At 39.4% G+C, this 19,032-nt stretch overlaps 1 protein-coding gene across 8 annotated transcripts in view; it reads left to right on the forward strand.

The window, feature by feature from the left end:
- The window catches only part of amot (angiomotin), a 120,551-nt gene extending 105,178 nt beyond the window's left edge, over positions 1 to 15,373 (forward strand). For all 8 annotated transcript variants that reach the window (XM_071205531.1, XM_034099531.2, XM_034099532.2 and 5 more), the window contains 3 exons: positions 7,524 to 7,762; positions 7,859 to 8,113; positions 9,851 to 15,373. In XM_071205531.1, the coding sequence (XP_071061632.1) occupies positions 7,524 to 7,762; positions 7,859 to 8,113; positions 9,851 to 9,984 (628 nt within the window). In that variant the 3' untranslated portion in view covers positions 9,985 to 15,373. The remainder of the gene's footprint in view (positions 1 to 7,523; positions 7,763 to 7,858; positions 8,114 to 9,850) is intronic.
- Positions 15,374 to 19,032: the final 3,659 nt, after the last annotated feature.

Genomic DNA, 19,032 nt, shown 5'->3' on the forward strand with positions numbered 1-19,032 from the left:
TATTCGCCAGGGCTGCCGAATAATCGATTTTGATCATGGTCAGTTTCTGGCAACCCTAGTTCAGGGCAGATGGCAGACAGCGTGTGTGGCGTCGTGTGGGTGAGCGGTTTTCTGATGTCAGTGAATCGAGTGGCCCATGGAGGTGGTGGGGTTATGGTATGGGCAGGCATATGTTATGGACGACGAACACAGGTGCATTTTATTGATGGCATTGTGAATGCACAGAGATCCCGTGACGAGATCCTGAGGCCCATTGTTGTGCCATTCATCCACGACCATCACCTCATGTTGCAGCATGATAATGCACGGCCCCATGTTGCAAGAATCTGTACACAATTCCTGGAGGCTGAAAACATCCCAGTTCTTGCATGGCCAGCATACTCACCGAACATGTCACCCATTGAGCATGTTAGGGATGCTCTGGATCGGCGTATACGACAGCGTGTTCCAGTTCCTGCCAATATCCAGCAACTTGGCACAGCCATTGAAGAGTGGACCAACATTCCACGGGCCACAATCAACAACCTGATCAACTCTATGCGAACGAGATGTGTTGCACTGCGTGAGGAAAATGGTGGTCACACCAGATACTGACTGGTTTTCGGACCCCCCCAATAAAGCAAAACTGCACGTTTCAGAGTGGCCTTTTATTGTGGCCAGCCTAAGGCACACCTGTGCAATAATCATGCTGTCTAATCAGCATCTTGATATGCCACACCTGTGAGGTGGGATGGATTATCTCCGCAAAGGAGAAGTGCTCACTATCACAGATTCTTTCAGATTTGTGAACAATATTTGAGAGAAATGGTTATTTTGTGTATAGAGATGTAGCACCTAATTTCGGACAGTTTGAAACGCGAGGGCCGTGATTGGTACGTGATCTGCCCTCGCTCAAGGGAAAACTTCCAGCTTGACTTGAGACCGCCCCCTTGATAAATAAATGTATTTATAATGAAGCCAGCTGCAATGGATCATTGATCCACCAGGGGGTGCAGTGGGGTTCCACACTGGAGCTCATGTGAAATAAAGTCAGATACAGTACGCTGGATGTACAGCGGAACTTTGTTCAGATCCATATGTCACGGGTATCATACTCTGTGCTAAATAAGAGACATGTAATCATTTACAAAACATCACCATGTTTTTATTTAACAAAATAATGTTGTTTAGTCAAAAAACGAACGGGAGAAAATTCAGCCCGGCTCTCGATTTCTAATCCTAATTTAATCATCATCTTCGCCATGATCATTTATGTTTATGTTCGCCGAATTGACATGAAATCACTGACACATATGAATATACTGTATTCAACTTCATTAAAACGTTATTAACGTGCCTAAACTCAGTAATTCACTCATATATTTATATTTTAATGGAGCCTCGTCGGCAGATCAGGATCCCGACGCGCAGCGGAGGGATCTTGAGCTGCACATTATCCCGCATTATCCCGCATTATCCCGCTTATTACATGGCCACATTCTCAACAAAGTAACGACATGACTCCCAATATTAATTGAAATGCTTTTATGGATTTAGAAAATGTTTTTATTGATTTAAAAAATAGTTGTATGTATTGATTTAAATTGACATGCATCCGCTAAGAAAAATAGTCCGTTGTTACCGTGTTTTAAACAGTCTGAATGAAACGGCAGCTCTCAGCTGTGTATTTACACAACTAATGGCCCATCAACCACAGCTCTCTCCCCCCCCCCTGATTGTTCTTCTCCAGCAGCTAAATTAACTGTAGGTTTAAACGCAGACTTTTGCTCCCCCATGTTTCGTTGTTATTGTTTCACTGAGCGGACCCGCACATTTTTTTCAAACGCTCCCTTTTTTGGCCCATCTGCAGCGGTAATAGGTTTTGTGCGCTGTGATGATTTGGCTGTTCCTTTAGTAATGAATATTAACCTCTTAAGCCCGAAGGTCCACCCAGTGGACCCCTCTCACCGTTTTTTTACGAGACTATGTCTCAGGGCTTCTTAACATTTATGAAACTATTAATGTTTCATACCCTTTTAAAGAACAATTGTTAGCTAAAAAAAACATGAGTAATACCAAGCCTTTGAATTAGCATTGAGCGAACAAATGCTAACGCTTTTTTACACAGAACTCACTGTAGAAATGCCCTTATTACTATCTTAACTGCACAAACAAGATATACGATTTAAAGCTGAGACTCCACAGATTCCACACATGTAATGTCATCACTGTACGGCCTCGAATTCCTGGAGCTATCAGCCAGAAAAGAGAAAGTAAACAACATCCGGTTTCAAAAATATTACAATAATTACGTCTTACCTTTTTTGCTTTGTGATCACATTTGTGTTCAACGGAATAAAAACGCCGCTCAAGGTTAATCCAATGTTTTTGTGTCACGTAGACATTTTTACTGATAATCCATCATCATATTTATGGCAATATACTGGGTATAAAGTTTTGCCGTCCAGGCTTGTACTTTCAGATATGTTTTGTTTGCTTCTCTATTACGTCCTCAATGGTAATGTTTACGTGGATTTGGGAACTGCCCATCGATTCTATTGAATGTAATGGTTAAGAAAAAGGTGTAAATCACCCAAATCGACCAATGGGTTCCAGAGATATGGTCCTGCGTAAAGTATAAAGAATGCCAGCCAGTTTAAGTACATTAGGCAGCAGACTTTACTTATTGTTTACTACGTAAGGAAGCAGGAATTGCAGGACCCAGAGCGCATGGAGCACAGAGCGGACAGCAGATAACGGAGTTGCAGTTTTATTGCTTATAGATTATCAGAACATTTCAAAGGGGACACAGCCACATAGGATATTAACCTATGGATTAACTACATCATCGTTTTTATCGTTTTAATGCCATTGAAGACCAGTTTAGACCAGACAAAGAGGAAGGTGAGCCATGTTAGCCTAGCGCATTAGCGCTAGCGCCACTTGTTTTGATGTACGTTTTTGTTGATAACGTCGCGAGTTTGAATCTTTCAGTGTTGAGGTGGGCACCGTTAGATTCTGTGTCTTTACGATCATAAACAATGTGTTGGATGTGCAGCTAGGATAAGTAATAAGGGAGCTAGGAGTGATTTTCGGTGCAGTAATAGGTTAGCATTTTTCAGGGCTAATTCAGAGGCTCACTGTAAGAGGATAACAGAGTAGGCCTATGTTTTTTTGTTTTTTTTCACAACAGTTGTATTTGGATGGAATGAATACCTATAGTGATAATTCAAAGTAATAAAATGATTTTTACAGTGAAAAAGTTCAAATGGAACTGATGGTTCCCAAATTACCCAGAGGTGAGTCCGCTTGGACTTTATTTTTCTAAACCTCTCTAAAAAGGTCAAATTTCACTTGTTTTGCATCAATCTTGATACAGGGTACTTATTATATGTTATAGTTTGGATTCCTAAAGCTTTTAGTCTACTAGCCCATCATTCAAGGTTGGTTTTCACCATAAGTAATGGGTTTTTCTTTAGGCGGACATTAGAATGTACATGTTTTTACTGTGTTCCATCTGAATTTACTTTAAAATAAAAACATCTATATTGATTCTGACACTTCTACATCCAACTCACAGATGTAACCTTGCTTTGAGAGAAAAGATGATTAATTTACCCCTTTTAGAAGTGAAGATATATTCTTTGTTGTGTTAGTGGCATTTTCGAGCCTGAAACCTGAAAAACAGGCTCAGGGCTTAAGAGGTTAAATGTTGTGAGGAAATCTTTCCACCAATAATTCCAATAAGTAATCCAAAATGTATTCACTTCAGGTTTAGGAAAGTAACTGTAAGAGACTTTAATATTTTATTGAAATAAAGTTACATTGCACACACACATCACACAAATTGACCTGATTGGCGGTTCTAGTGTTAAATAAACTCACTAATGAATGAAACCAGTTCAATACGCATTATTCTTATTCTTATCATTCTTTATGAGCGCAGAAATAGTCTTAAAATCAGACCTGTTTTTTAAATGAAATCTGACGGCAGGCAGTTAGCTCTGATCACCTATGATAAATATGCCACACCTAATCACCGGCCAATCAGCCACAGAGCTCCCTCTATACAAATCAAACTGTAGACGGTGTGAAAGCACCTATTGTTTTAAATAATGGTCGGAATGTGACCTGTGAGCCTTCTGAATTACCGTGGGACAGCACATTCTAAACTAAAATGTTCAATCAATAACGTAACATCTTATCTTACTAATATCTTCATATTAATAATAACAATAAAGACGAAATCAACACACGGCAATTCAAAGTGCTTTACAACAAATGAAAGACATTAAGAAAATGGCATTTAAAATCAGTCATTAAAAAGAAAAGATAATAAAATAAACATTAAAAGAAAAAATACATCGATAAAAGTTACAGTGCAGTCTAAGATATGAATAGTTCAATTAAAAGCAGCGACAAAAAGAAAAGTCTTCTTGCTGGATTTAAAAGTAGTCAGAGTTGCAGCGGACCTGCAGGTTTCTGGGAGTTTGTTCCAGATATTTGGAGCATAATAACTGAACGCTGCTTCTCCAGGTTTAATTCTGACTCTGGGGACAGAAAGCTGACCAGTCCCTGAAGACCTGAGAGATCTGGATGGTTCATCATTTAGCAGGAGGTCAGAAATGTATTTTGAGCCTAAACCATTCAAAGCTTTATAAACCAGCAGCAGTATTTTGAAATATATTCTTTGACACACAGGAAGCCAGTGTAAAGACTTCAGAGCAGGAGTGATGTGATCCACTTTCTTAGTGTTAGTGAGGACTCAAGCAGCGGCGTTCTGAATCAGCTGCAGCTTTCTAATAGATGTTTTAGTGAGACCTGTGAAGACACCATTGCAGTAGTCGAGTCTACTGAAGATAAAAGCTTAAAATCAGACCTGTTTTTAAATGATATCTGACGGCAGGCAGTTAGCTCTGATCACCTTATGATAAATGCGCCACACCTAATCGCCGGCCAATCAGCCACAGAGCTCCCTCTCTACAAATCAAACTGTAGACGGTGGCAAAGCACTGAATTACCGTGGGACAGCACATTCTAAACTAAAATGTTCAATCAATAAAGTAACATATTGTCTTATCTTAATAATATCTTCATATTATTAATAATAATAATAAATCATACAGTATGTGTCTGAAAGGGAGCAGGAGGAAGCAAATACAAAAATATACAAAAAATATACTGCATATTAAAGCAAACGATTGTAAAGGTAAAAGTATGAGCATAACAAATAAAGAAGTGTAATGTAAACATTTAGATTATTATTATGATTATTTAATATATAAAGACTATATATTATTGAATTACAAGATTAGATATACTTTAGTTGATCTAAAATATGTGTTCAAATGCTCTTCAAAACACAACTGAAAGTGCTGAAAGTTGTCTTTCTGTATTTGTGAATGAAGCGCCATCTCCTGGTTAAAACCTGAAATTGAAAATCTGGCAACGCCCTCTTGGAAAATAGTGGGAGGGCTTAACATTCCTCGATACTGGTCTTAGGCAGGTCGTAGGCAGGAAGCTGTAAGCTGGAGTCTGACATGAGGTGCTACATCTGTATAGAAAATGTTTTAGATCTTTGAGTTCATCATGAAAAATGGGAGCAAAAAGTGTTGCATTTATATTTTTGTTCAGTGTAACTTGAGTTTTTATTATATCAAAACCCTGTTGAAATGCTACTGTTATTTTTACTGTCCCCCAAAAGTGCGTCGGCAGCCTCCAGGAATGCTTCTTTCACAACTTCGCCGTCTTTGAAAGACTTAATGTGTTTCTCAAGAACGTGACTGACACGATAAGATGCTCTGGAGCAGCCTTGCTCTTGTTGTTGGGCCTGGTGAAAATGGACTGCTGTGCATTTAGCTGTCCTTTCAGGCCCCTCCCCTTTTGGGAGCTTAGGGCAGAATTAGGAGGGAATTCCGCCTCGTAGCGTTTGTGCACTGTTTTGAAATGCCGCTCCTAAATTACCCTTCTTCGATAAAGCCACGCTCGCATTGCAGATGAGACAGATGGACTTTCAATTGGAATAGATAAAAAAATAATCATCCTCCCACTCGGAGTGAAAATGATATATTTTGGGCTTTTTTGCTTCTGCCATAATTGCGGTCTTGTGTGTGTGCGGACTGTCACTCCTGTTGACGGACAACGTCAGCGTAATAGTGCCCACTGCCTATTTTTATACACATCTCGCGATCGACTGGGAATCTCCCCGCGATCGACCAGTCAATTTTATTTTTTTCAATAAACATTTTTTTTACTCGGAAAATGTTCTTATTACATTATATAATACATATTATATATAAAATTATATATATTACATAATAAATCTGATTTGTACAGCATTTTAGTAGGATAGCAGTATTTTAAAGTGTCAAAAACAAAGTGACAGTAACAGATTGGAACAAGAAAACCAGTGTTTTTCTACCTATAGTACTACCAAACAAAGTAGGCATTTTCTTTGTGCCACTGCATCTCACAAATAAACAAGGACATTTAATAATCAGACCCTGCAATAAAATAAATCAAGTTTCACTTTAGTTTTTCAAGTAACTCAACTCAACTCAAACTCACTAGTCACTCACTCAGCATCATCAGACACGTTTTTAGGAATATGAGAATGTCCACATTTCCAGGTATTTATAAGCTGGGATGTTTGGGCATTTACAATATCCCCTGCTCTGGAAAACACTCTCTCGCTTGGTACTGATGTTGCTGGGACAGCAGTGGTCGCGTTAACCGAATATTTTATTTAAGGCTCTGGTGTTATGCCGTGTTATGCATGCCCTCCAAAAGGAAATGATATAGTTTCCAAACCATACTTTGCCGTACACATCAACACATGTCTGGGAGGTTTTGCTTTACGCTGTGTGTGCTCCCGCGAGATTTTGTCAGTCTCACAACGGTATTGGGACGTTTATTTACCGCGATATTCGGTATATCGTTACATCCCTAGTGTTACGTGAAGCCCGCAAAAGCTGCGCCGCATTACAGAATATTTGTGTGCTTATGCACTTCCTTTGTTCATGCGTATGCCATCTTTTCACGTGAATCCTACGCAAAGTTTATAAATGAGGCACCTGGGATGGATTTAAATGGTTCAGTTATATAAAAATTCACCCCCATACAGTTTTCATAACTGAGTAGTTATCTATGAGCCCAAACCTGTTTTTTGTACCAGGCTGTAAACATGTCCATTTCCTCTATAAAGTAGAGCCTTTTTAACTCCCTTCTGGAGTCAGCCTCAAGCAGCCATTCAAGGAGCTTGGCTGGCATGCAGTTGATGGCTCTTCCGTGTTTGCTTCATTTTCCAGCCAATGTTGCCACTGGATGCAGTCTATATGACTTGATGTTTAGTCTTTTTGGTGTGTTTGTAAAAAGCTAGCGTAAACACAAAGGAGATCAGAACTTAAAGGTTACAATGTGTACTTTTTGTCATTAGTCCAAATAATTTAACTCGTGGTGTACTTGCACTCACATAGCTCTCTAGGTTTCGTTGTCCTGGAACTATGGCTCCATTCAGGTCCATGCTCTTGTTCTGCCTAATACAGGATAAAGAATCTTCATGCCCAGATCATAGAGAAAGATGCTATGATCAAGGTGCTTCACCAGCGCTCCAAGAAGGAGCCAATCAAGTCAGATGCGCAATCTGCTATGAGGCCCTCCAAGTCCCTGATGTCCATTTCGAACACTGGCTCCGGTGGTTCAGGACTGCTCTCTCACAGCCTCGGCCTCAGTAGCTCGCCGATCACTGAAGAACGCAAGGACACCAGCTGGAAGGGCAGCCTAGGTAATAACCAATATTCATTACCATGTGTGAGCCTTTTTTTGAGAACAGCTGATGGATGTCACTTTTAACAACTGATCTCTGCTGATGTTCCTGCAGGGGTTTTGCTTGGTTCTGAGTTTCGGACAGAGTCCATCAGGACTGAGTCAATCTCTTCATCCCCTTCACCAGTGCTTCCTTCCACCCCAATGAATGCAGGCCATTCGAAGACAGGCAGCAGGGACAGCTGCACACAGACAGACAAAGGACAAAGTCAGGACAATAGCAAACCCAGCACGCCCGCCGTGCAGAGCATGACTCTGCCTGCTCGTCTGCCCAGCCCAAGCCCAGTCTACATCCCCGACCGCCTGGCAGGTCAGCTCAAACTGTTTGTCAGACATGTCAGTATAATCTCGGAGATATTTTAGGCTCTGATCACACCGCAATAACTTGGAGGAGTCAGGCAAAGGTCTAAAGCACTCAAAAACAAATGGACCCAATGAGTAAACCCTGTAGAACCCCTGAATCAAGCAATGTTAAATATCAGTCTTTCCCTGTTAGGACACAGAGCAGAGGGTCGATGGACTGTAAGCTAACATTTGCTCAGCTTGCTAACTAACCCTCTGATTAAAATGTAGTTAAAAATGACCAAGATCTATTAAGTGTATAACAAAAATGGGGCTTAAAACTGGATGAATTATACAAGCTTTTGTCAGACAACCTGATGATTAAAGGAATCCACGTGAGGATGTTTTCCAATGGTTGAAAACCATTTGAAAACACTGTTAAAGATTTTCCTGAAGATTTATATGAACAGATATTTACCTTTTGATGCCAGACATTTTTAGAGATATTAATAGTTAAATGTTTCATATAAATTTCATTTCATTTCAAACCTTTATTTATACAGATAAAATCCCATTGAGATCATTGATCTCTTTTCCAAGGGAGACCTGTTCAAGTAGTTCCACATGAAACATAAAAGCATAAACAGAACAACAAAAGGACATCAAACACATAAAAACTTAACATTAAACTGTTCAGGATGTTTGTACCAGGAGCTAGTTATCCACAGGGTCTCTCCTCTACAAAACAAACAGCCCAGCGATTTAAACCTTTAAAAAATACTGTTGTTTGGCCCATTTTTTGGGTATTAGGTTTACTTATGGTGCTTTTCCACTGCAGGACCTAGCACGGCTTAGTACGGTATGGTTAGGCCTTGGTAGGCCAGGCTCACTTTATGTTGCGTTTCCATTGCAGTTTAGTACTGGGGTAGTAACTATAGTAACGCAGTGTAGGCGGGGCGATCGGCTGTTCGGCGGGCGGAGCGACGGCGCGTAAAACTGCCATAACGTCATCTTCAATTCGAACCACTAAACCAAGACATCAGCCGTTAGCTGTTAGCACTCAGAGCTCACAGCTCCTCATATCTGTTCAGAAACTAGACAAAAGTGAAACAAGTACAAACCATAGACTGTCTGTGTCATGGAGAATACAGTCGCTGGTTTATTTATGTCTGTAGGCCGTTGTTGTGTGAGCATATCCAACGTTAGCTTCGCCTGATCGATCCGATCTCCATTCAGAAAACAGGCATTTTAAAGGGTTTTTCGCCTGCCGTCTGTCTGCAGACTTGTCAAAGCCTTAATTCATGGTTTTTACTAACCGGTATCATGTTGGTATGTTGTTACGTCGGCATCATTTTGAAACGTGTATTACAATTAATTCACGGTAAAATATGTTAATTTTGTTGTAGTTGTAGCTCCCAAGCCAGCGTGTCTTGTTTGAATGATGCGAGTAAACACAGCTGACAGCCGCGGTGAAACTCGAGCGTTTAGAGCGATGCAATAAGAGTGATTAGAGCAAAGCGAATATTCGCATTGCGTCCGGTGTGAACGCAGCATAAGTTCCAGATGGCTGTTGTAAATCAGGACAAACATATCAGAAAAAGGCTTGGACCATATGACCTAAAATCTCTATCACAATAAAGTAAACAAAATTATTATTTTAGTTGTTGCGCTTCATACCTGATGTTTTTTGGTTTTGTTTTGTTTACTGAGACTGGACCATCAGCAACGCTAACTAATTAAAAATGTTTTGAACTGTTCTATGCAGATGTGCCAGTGTTTCACAGCAGCATCCTCGAGAGACGGTTCGCCATTCAGTCTCACCAACAGCAACTGGCTCTCCCTACAGCACCGCCGATCCAACAGGAAGTGGACAACGACATGGTGGAGATCCTCATATGACCCCATGACATCTGGAAAAAATCATCATCCACAATGATTGATTGGTGGACAGGTCCAACAGACAAACTCGGCAACATGTTAATCATTCCGGCTCTTCGCAGGTTTGACTGCAATGGGGGCTACAATGCTACTTGTCAATTGTCAAGTACCAGAGCACATCTATGACACATGTAAGTGTGTGCACGCGTACAGTTGTGACTCGTTCTGTAGGTTATGTTAACACTTTCAAGGTACACTTTCCAGCAAGTATCAGCAAGCAGGACAGTCAGTAAAGCAGTCAGCACTGATCTATGAAGACGTGGGGGATTCTCACATGACCTGTCTGAAAAGATGCTTCAGTTAATGAGCCCCTGCAGCATCTGAAGGTAGCAGGTCCCGTATGTTGATGCACATTCACTGTATTTAACTTACAATGTAAAATTGGGAAAAAAAAGACAGCATGACAACACAGAGCTCGACACACATCAACCTGCCCAGCTATTACTCCTTATTCTGCTTCTTTTTTAAAGATATCTCATTACCATTGCGCACCATAGCCGTTCATCTTTCTCATGTTTCATCACTGAAACACATGCAACAGGGGTTGTTCAACAGTCATTACTAAACTACCTGTCCATGAGAGGTAAGATGCATTACAATTAATTCAAAATATAGTGCCAGTCCAATATAATCATAGAAACAGTTTCAACATACCAGCTTCCTTATTTCTTATTTATATCAGTATTATTGTTACCACCTGATGGAAAATCCTCCTCCACCAGTCTCTGTGAGCAGATTTGTGGAGATGTTCTCAACTTGCCACACGGAACCATCTCCATTATCTGCTGTTGTTATCAACTTTAACTGTGATTGTCTCAACTAATAATAATCAAGCTAATAATCTCCACATCTGCCGATCTAAATGAAGTGTTACCATATTGGCACCCTTGAGTCATGACTGGATACAATAGTTTTCCTCCCAAAAAGAGGGTTGAGGGCCTATCACTAAGAGTCATTTCACCCAAGCCCTTCCAGCCTGACTGGATTGACTTTCTTTCATTGAAACACTGCTAATGATCACATTAGTAAAACCTAGCAAAGGCAGAAGCGTTACACTCCCTGCCATCTTATCTCAGCGTGTGCAGCTTTTCTAATTGCATGTGTTAACCCTGTAAGGCCCCCGGTTGTAATTTTGCAACATTACTTTAAGCTATTTAAATATTTACAAGTCAGTAAATGTTTTGTTTTTTAAAGACTACATTTACATAGTCAAGAGGTCCTTTTGTTCAGCCTCACAATGCTATTGGGTATTAAATGTGTTTATAAGTCTTGCCCTCTGGCCATACACTCGCAACACTTCTGATTCTTCAAGCGAGCAACATCTTTTTGTTTTATTGGACTGGATTTGTCAGATTCAAGTAAGTAAAATGCCACAAATATTGTTTTCTATGTTTGGGCTTTACAGTTTTAATATGAAGTGGTGCCTGGAACCTAAAGATGGCAGAGTTCATTGCCTCAAATATATTTTTTGTATGCAACTTTATAAGATGCATTTACCGCGTTCTCGTTCGAAGTGAAGGATTTGACTTTGGGGACTGATGTTTAGGGGTTAAATGGCAGTTTAAAAATAAATATTCAGTCTTGATCTGCTTTTATAAAAGTTAACTTGAATGAGAATTAAATAAATGAAAAGGAGTGGTTGAAAACTTCCTGTTAAGATGTAACAAAGAGAGCATGCACTTACACAAATGTATTTTGAATTGTTACATTTAAGGTGAAGGATATCTGTATGTGTTACTGTTGTATAACTGGGTGACTAATGCTTTGTTTGAATGCACTACTTCTTGATGTTGCGGTGGGTTTCGGCTGCAAAAGGAATTAGTGGCATTTCAGCACATTATTGAACTAAGAGAAGTTAAGCAAATGATTAACGATGAATAAAACTGGTTTGAACAAGCGTCTCTGCTGTGAGGGGTGGGGTCACGGTATCTGTGAACTCCCAGGCCAGTTGCAGACGCCAAATGTATTGGCCACCTTTTTGTTGCATTTATTGCAATACTTGTTGTTTAAGAGTATTGCTATATTACTATAATACATCTGACATTACATAATGTATTTATGTGTTTATTATTTCAAACTTTAATTACTCATGGAACTTGAATAATAACAATTAATCTAAACTATAAACTATTAACTATTTACCTTGTGTACACACATCTTCTATGCATTCGCTTTGTGCTGGAAGCCTCCGGCAGCAAATATGACTTGATTTATTTTATTTTTTCATTTGAAAATACACTTTAATGAACCTCGCAATTGAAAGTTTGTGTGATATTTTAAAAACACTTTAACGAGTCCCCCATGTACATGAGCTGCATCTCATAGGCTTTGCCTGGCTCTGTTTTTGTCAACCAATACCATACTTTCACATTTTGAAAACTGGCTGTGTTGTTTCAACCTGTTGCAGGTTGAAACTGAAATACAACAAAACTTTTGCTTTAAACTCGAGCTAAGTACAAATTCTATGCCGAATCAAATGTGTTTTTGACACGTGGTTGAAAATCACATTGTTACCTCAATTAAATTGAAGATTTTCATTGTAAACCAAAAGTGTTGGACCAAAGAAGCGCAGAAAGGTCAGCTAACCGATGTAGTGTAGTGTCCGGTAGTGGCTCAGTCAGTAGGGGCTTAGACTGTGAGCTGTAGGGTCGCCGGTTCAAGTCCCCGAACAGACCTAAATATGGAGTGTGGACTTGTACTTGGAGAGGTCCCAGTTCACCTCCTGGGCCCTTGAGCAAGACACCAGATTGCACCCCAGGCGCTGTACAATAGCTGCCCACTGCTCCTATTACTAGCATGCATTAAATGCAGAGAACACTGTGTGCTCTGCATGTGTGACTAAAGAGGGTTTCAATTGCAGAGGTCATTAGATTTGCATCACTAAAGGACTGTTATATCAGAGGAACTAAATAAGTATTGATGTACATGACTTTTATTGATTAGGATTTAGACAACTACTCAACTTCATCCAATATAAATGGTGTAATATGTAATCCTATACAGCAGCGGTTCCCATCCTGTGGGCCCCTAGTGGTCCGTGAAGGCATTGCAAGTGGGCCGCCAAATAATTGTATTTATTTTCTGTACAGGCTAAAGACACACACATGGACATAACAATAACATATAGGAGATGAAATTCTCATCTCAGACAAAAACAGAAGAAATAAAGATACAGTCAGTAGGATCACTTCAACATTTCACAACAAAAATAGGTTGACAACCGAATACCACCAGAAATACAACATGGCAAGCATATTGTTCCTTTAATTCCACTCTTCGTTAGAGCTAACTATTTCCCATGTCATGGCGTGCTGAGCCATCCTTTGATTTTTTTTGGCAATCATTTTTTCCAAAATAAATTGTATTTTTGATCTACTCTTCAAACACCTTAAATTAAGATAACTCCTTGATTGACTTTTAAAAATATGTATTTAAGCCAGGAGAATAGTTGTATTTATTAACTGTGTGCAGTCTTCATCTAAGAGCCCACATAACATATTAAAGGGTGCAAATGTAAATTCAATATTTGCCGCCAAATCATTTGCAAAACATGATTTGTGTGGAAACATTTTCATTATTAAGATTTTATTTTAACCTTTTTTCCTTTCTCTTTCTTGATCCTCCTTAGCAACGGTCATTACAGTCCTTGACAGTGGTCTGTTCTACTTTACAACATGTTCAATGTTCTGAATTGACCAATCAGAACTTTATTTAGCCTCCGTATTGTTTATGGTTGAATGTGGGCCGTGAACATGTTTTTTGATTCTTAAGTGGGCCCCGAGTTAAAAAGGTTGGGAACCGCTGCTCTACAGAATTATACAATCCTTGTATATTTGAAATCATTAAAAAATGTGAGTTTCTTTGCTTTGATGTTGACACAGAGCATGCAGCACTATATGTATTTTACTGAAACAAGCTCACAACACATTTTGGTTCGCAGTTGTCTTGTCCAATACCATATAAGTATCGATGTGTCCCTAAAAGAAAATTCCAGGTTAGTAAGAAATTGTCAAAGCCAGACATTTATTTGAAAAGCAAAATACCAGCATTTAAACGTGATCAATTGTTGCCAACACAAGCACATTATGTGTCTATGCTGGTTTTGTTAAATGTATTCAGTACCTATTCATTTTCATATGCCTTGGTAGGCTTGAATACATTGGACCCTGTATGTGTAAGTGATCTTTCATCTGAACCTGGTGTGTCTCTCGTGGTAGACTGATTTCATAGAAGAGTCTCTTTTAACTTGAGGAGGAGCCTATCACATAATCACTTTTTGAGACAAAGTTTGTTTCTTGATTGCTTAAGTTGGAATGGTATGGAAGTTGAGTCTTATTTGTTTTTACCAGGTGTTGTTATAAAATGTTTTTGTACTAGCACTTCAGTCTTAGTCGAACTTGCTGAAAATATAAATGGACAGTTTCCAATGTTTCCCAGCTGGTTCGATGTGTTTCCTTGATGGCAAACAGCTCTTGCCTCCCAGTGCGGAGGACCAGGGTTTGAATCTGGGCCTGGGACCATTTGAGTGTCATCTCCTCTATCCTCCCCTTTCAACTCTGTCCCTTCAATAAAGGCACTGGTTGCCCGAAAAAATCTTTAAGAAAAAGAAAATCAATTTACAGGCTGTTCATACACATACTACTTGATTGTGTTGTTTCTGTACAATCACAGTTCATGTAAACGCAATGTTTAAATCTGTTCTTTTACAACATGTATCTTATACCGTTTCTTGTATTATGCTATGAAGTCATTTAGTTTTTTTCTGTATACTTTTTCTGACATCCTTCCTTTTAAATGTTATCATTTTTCCCAAGTAAGTAAAACATTGCGTCCCTCTGACTGGTGCAATATCTTCCTCAAAGGCCCTTTCGGTCAAAGCAGTTCACACCTGACGTCCTGTTAGCTAACACATTGTACATACATGTGAACTATAGTTCAATGTATTACATATGTATCCTTGTTCGCTCTAGCACTACAGTACATGTGTATTTGTGTGTAAGTGTGTTGGTCTGTTATTGTTGAGAACCCAGTGGTACTATGAAGAACTATGAACTTGTCTTTGGTTTGCAGCAATCAATAATGAACATGAACCCTGATGCACGTTCAGCATGGAAGATAAACGACAAGTTTTGTTAGTCTGACCAATGATTATTTGGGATATTGAGTGTTTCAAAAATAACGAGTACATTGTTCTTCCAAGATTCAATTGGTGAAGGTGAGATTGTGTTGAGGATTAAAGGAAAGTTATATTGTAATTTCACCACATGTGGAAAGCATAGAAGGAATATGTTTCTGGCATTTCTCCATCCGTAACTCCCAATAAATCATCAGTGTCTGAGATCAGTCCAAAGCTCTCCTGTGTGTTTCTTGTGCTGCGAGAGAGTTTCATCAAATGGTAAGAGGCAGTCTTTATCAAAGCCTGGAGGGTTCACTTTTTTAAGGCCGTTGGAGAGAAGCTGTATGGAAGAATATGCAATGAGGGTTGTGATTAAATACCATTTAGAACGTCATTGCAGGATTAGAATGAAAATGCAATAAATGCACAAAAAGAGATAGAGGAAAGGAGTTGATACAAAAATAAATCAACAAATATATGAAAGAAAATACCTTGCTGAATGTATTGTAGCGACCCTGTAGAGCAGGGATGGGCCAAACCTCCTATTTTTGCGGCCCTCAGATTAATTTATAAACAACGTAATTTCTGGAAAAAAAAATTACACATTTTAATTGTTTACTTGTAGTACTGATACCGTCCACTAGTTACGTCGCGATCTGCGTACATGATGTCGTTCGGCAACCAAATACCGCAAAATAATCTGTGACGCGTTTGTGTGTATTCTTGTTTGTTTCCCGGGGAAACACTCACAAGAAACGCCGGCTGTTGTTATGCCTGCTGTGACGTTAAGTTGCCGCTTGTAATTATGCCTTTACAAGCTTAAAAGTTGTTTTTATCATCTGAATTTGGCGAAACAAGTTTAATATTCTAAAAACCAAGACTTTGTTTATTTGAAATCAGATGAAAACAAACTGCCACGGACCCTGCCGTGTTATCAATCAATCAATGTTTATTTATATAGCCCAATATCACAAATGTTACATTTGTCTCAGTGGTCTTCACAGTGTGTACAGAATATCAGTATGACAATACGACACCCTCTGTCCTTAGACCCTCACATCGTACAAGGAAAAACTTCCAAAGAAAACCAAGTTTAAAGGGAAAAATGGGAGAAACCTCAGGGAGAGCAACAGAGGAGGGATCCCTCTCCCAGGACGGACAGACGTGCAATAGATGCCGTGTGTAAATTGAAAAGATAATACATTTGCAACATAGGTAGTCCAAATGTTTGGAAATGCATGTGTGTATAATGGGAAGATGAATCCACGAGGATATCCATCCAGGACCTATGATCCAGGACCACAGCCACGACTCAAGATCCAGCGCTCGCGATCCAGGACACAGGACCGCAGGATCATCCATGACTCCGGATCCCAGCGTATATAGACACCAAAAAGAAAGACATTTGGGGAAGCTGGGTTAATTGGAACATGAGTGTACACGGGTATAGACAGAGAGAAGGAAGAAGTAAGATGTCCCCCGACAAACTAAGCCTATATCAGCAAAACTAGGGGCTGAATCTAATCAGCCCTAACTATAAGCTTTATCAAAAAGGAAGGTCTTAAGCGCACTCTTAGAAACGGATAGGGTGTCTGCCTACTGGAAGCTGATTCCACAAATGTGGAGCTTGATAAGAAAAGGCTCTGGCTCCCATTGTACTTTTAGAGATTCTAGGAACAACCAACAACCCTGCATTCTTGGAACACAATGCCCTAGTAGGACAGTAGGGTATAGTGAGTTCTTTAAGGTAAGATGGCGCCTGCCCATTAAGGGCTTTGTAGGCGAGAAGAAGAATTTTAAATTCTATCCTGTGTTCTATAGGGAGCCAGTGTAAGGCAGCCAGAACCGGAGTAATGTGGTCCCTTTTCCTAACTCTGGTTAGTACACGAGCTGCAGCATTTTGAATCAGCTGAAGCGACTTGATTGACTTCTTGGTACTCCCTGATAATAAAGAGTTACAATAATCCAGCCTAGAAGTAACAAATGCATGGACTAGTTTCTCTGCATCGTTTTGAGGCAAGATATGCCTGATCTTTGCAATGTTACGTAGATGGAAGTAGGCGGTCCTTGAAATTGATTTTATGTGGGCGTTAAAGGATAAATCCTGATCAAATATAACACCAAGATTCCTTACAGTCTCACTGGAGGCCAAATTAATGCCATCCATAGTTAGTATGTCTTTAGATAATTTGTTTCGTAGATTCTTCGGGCCAAGTACAATAACTTCAGTTTTGGTCGTGTTTAACATCAAAAAGTTTAAGGTCATCCACGTTTTTAAGTCCTTAAGGCAGTCTTGAATTTTATTTAGATGATTAATTTCATCAGGCTTGATTGATAAATATAGTTGAGTATCATCCGCATAACAATGAAAGTTTACAGAATGATTCCTTATAATATTGCCTAACGGAAGCATATATAATGTGAACAAAATAGGTCCGAGCACTGAGCCCTGTGGCACTCCATAGCTAACTTTGGTTTGCGTGGAAGATTCATCGTTAACACGTACAAACTGAGAGCGTTCAGATAGATAGGACCTAAACCAGCCTAAAGCAGTTCCCTGTATGCCAACTAAGTGCTCTAGTCTTTGCAATAGGATATCATGGTCGATAGTATCAAATGCAGCACTGAGATCGAGCAAAACAAGAATAGAGACAAGTCCCTTGTCTGAGGCTATTAGAATATCATTTGTGACTTTAACCAGAGCTGTCTCTGTGCTATGATGTGTTCTAAAGCCAGACTGAAAATCTTCAAATAAATCATTGTTTTTTAAGTAATCACACAACTGTTTTGCGACCGCTTTCTCAAGAATTTTTGAGAGGAACGGAAGATTAGAAATAGGTCTATAGTTGGCTAAAACCTCTGGATCGAGGTTGTGCTTTTTAAGAAGCGGTTTTATCACTGATACTTTGAATGATTGTGGAACATAGCCTGATAATAAAGACATATTCATAATATTTAATAAAGAAGTGCTAATTAATGGAAAAACTTCCTTCAACAGCTTAGTTGGAATTGGGTCTAACATGCACGTTGATGGTTTAGAAGAGAGAATCATTGAATGTAATTGTTCAAGGTTAATGGCTGAAAAGCATTCTAGTTTACTATCTAGTGTAATATTAGAACTTACGATTCGGGGAGCTGTTGATAACACTATACTGGTCGAAGGCAAGAGGTCATTAATTTTGTTTCTAAGAGTAACAATTTTATCGTTAAAAAAGCACATAAAATCATTACTACTGAGTGCTATGGGAATAGAAGGCTCAATCGAGCTGTGGCTCTCTGTCAGCCTGGCTACAGTGCTGAAAAGAAATCTTGCATTATTCTTATTCTCATCTATTAATGAAGAGTAGTAGGCTGCTCTCGCTTTACGCAGTGCTTTCTTATATTCATTGAGAGTAATATGCCAAATTAAACGAGATTCTTCAAGTTTAGTGGAACGCCATATCCTTTCAAGTTGTCTAGACTTTTGCTTTATTTTGCGGGTTTCGGCATTATGCCATGGAGCTAATCTATGTTGTTTTATTTTCTTCTTTTTCAAAGGAGCAACAGAGTCTAATTTTATTCGCAGCGCATCTATAGCACTATCAACAACATGATCAATTTGGGGTGGTGTACATTTTGTATAAGTTTCCTCCCCTACATGCAGACATGCTATCGAGTTAAGTATTGGTGGAATCTCTTCCTTAAATGTGGCTATAGCACTAACAGATAGGTTTCTGCTGCAAGAGCTTTTGACTAATGCTTTGTAGTCTAGTAACAGTACTTCAAAAGTTACTAAGAAATGGTCGGATAAAGCAGGATTATGCGGTTCGACTAATAGTTGCTCAATTTCAATACCATAAGTCAGAACAAGGTCGAGAGTGTGATTATAACAGTGGGTTGGTTTATTTACACTC

The sequence above is a fragment of the Pseudochaenichthys georgianus genome, chromosome 14 (genome assembly GCF_902827115.2).
Source record: "Pseudochaenichthys georgianus chromosome 14, fPseGeo1.2, whole genome shotgun sequence".
NCBI lineage: Eukaryota > Metazoa > Chordata > Actinopteri > Perciformes > Channichthyidae > Pseudochaenichthys > Pseudochaenichthys georgianus.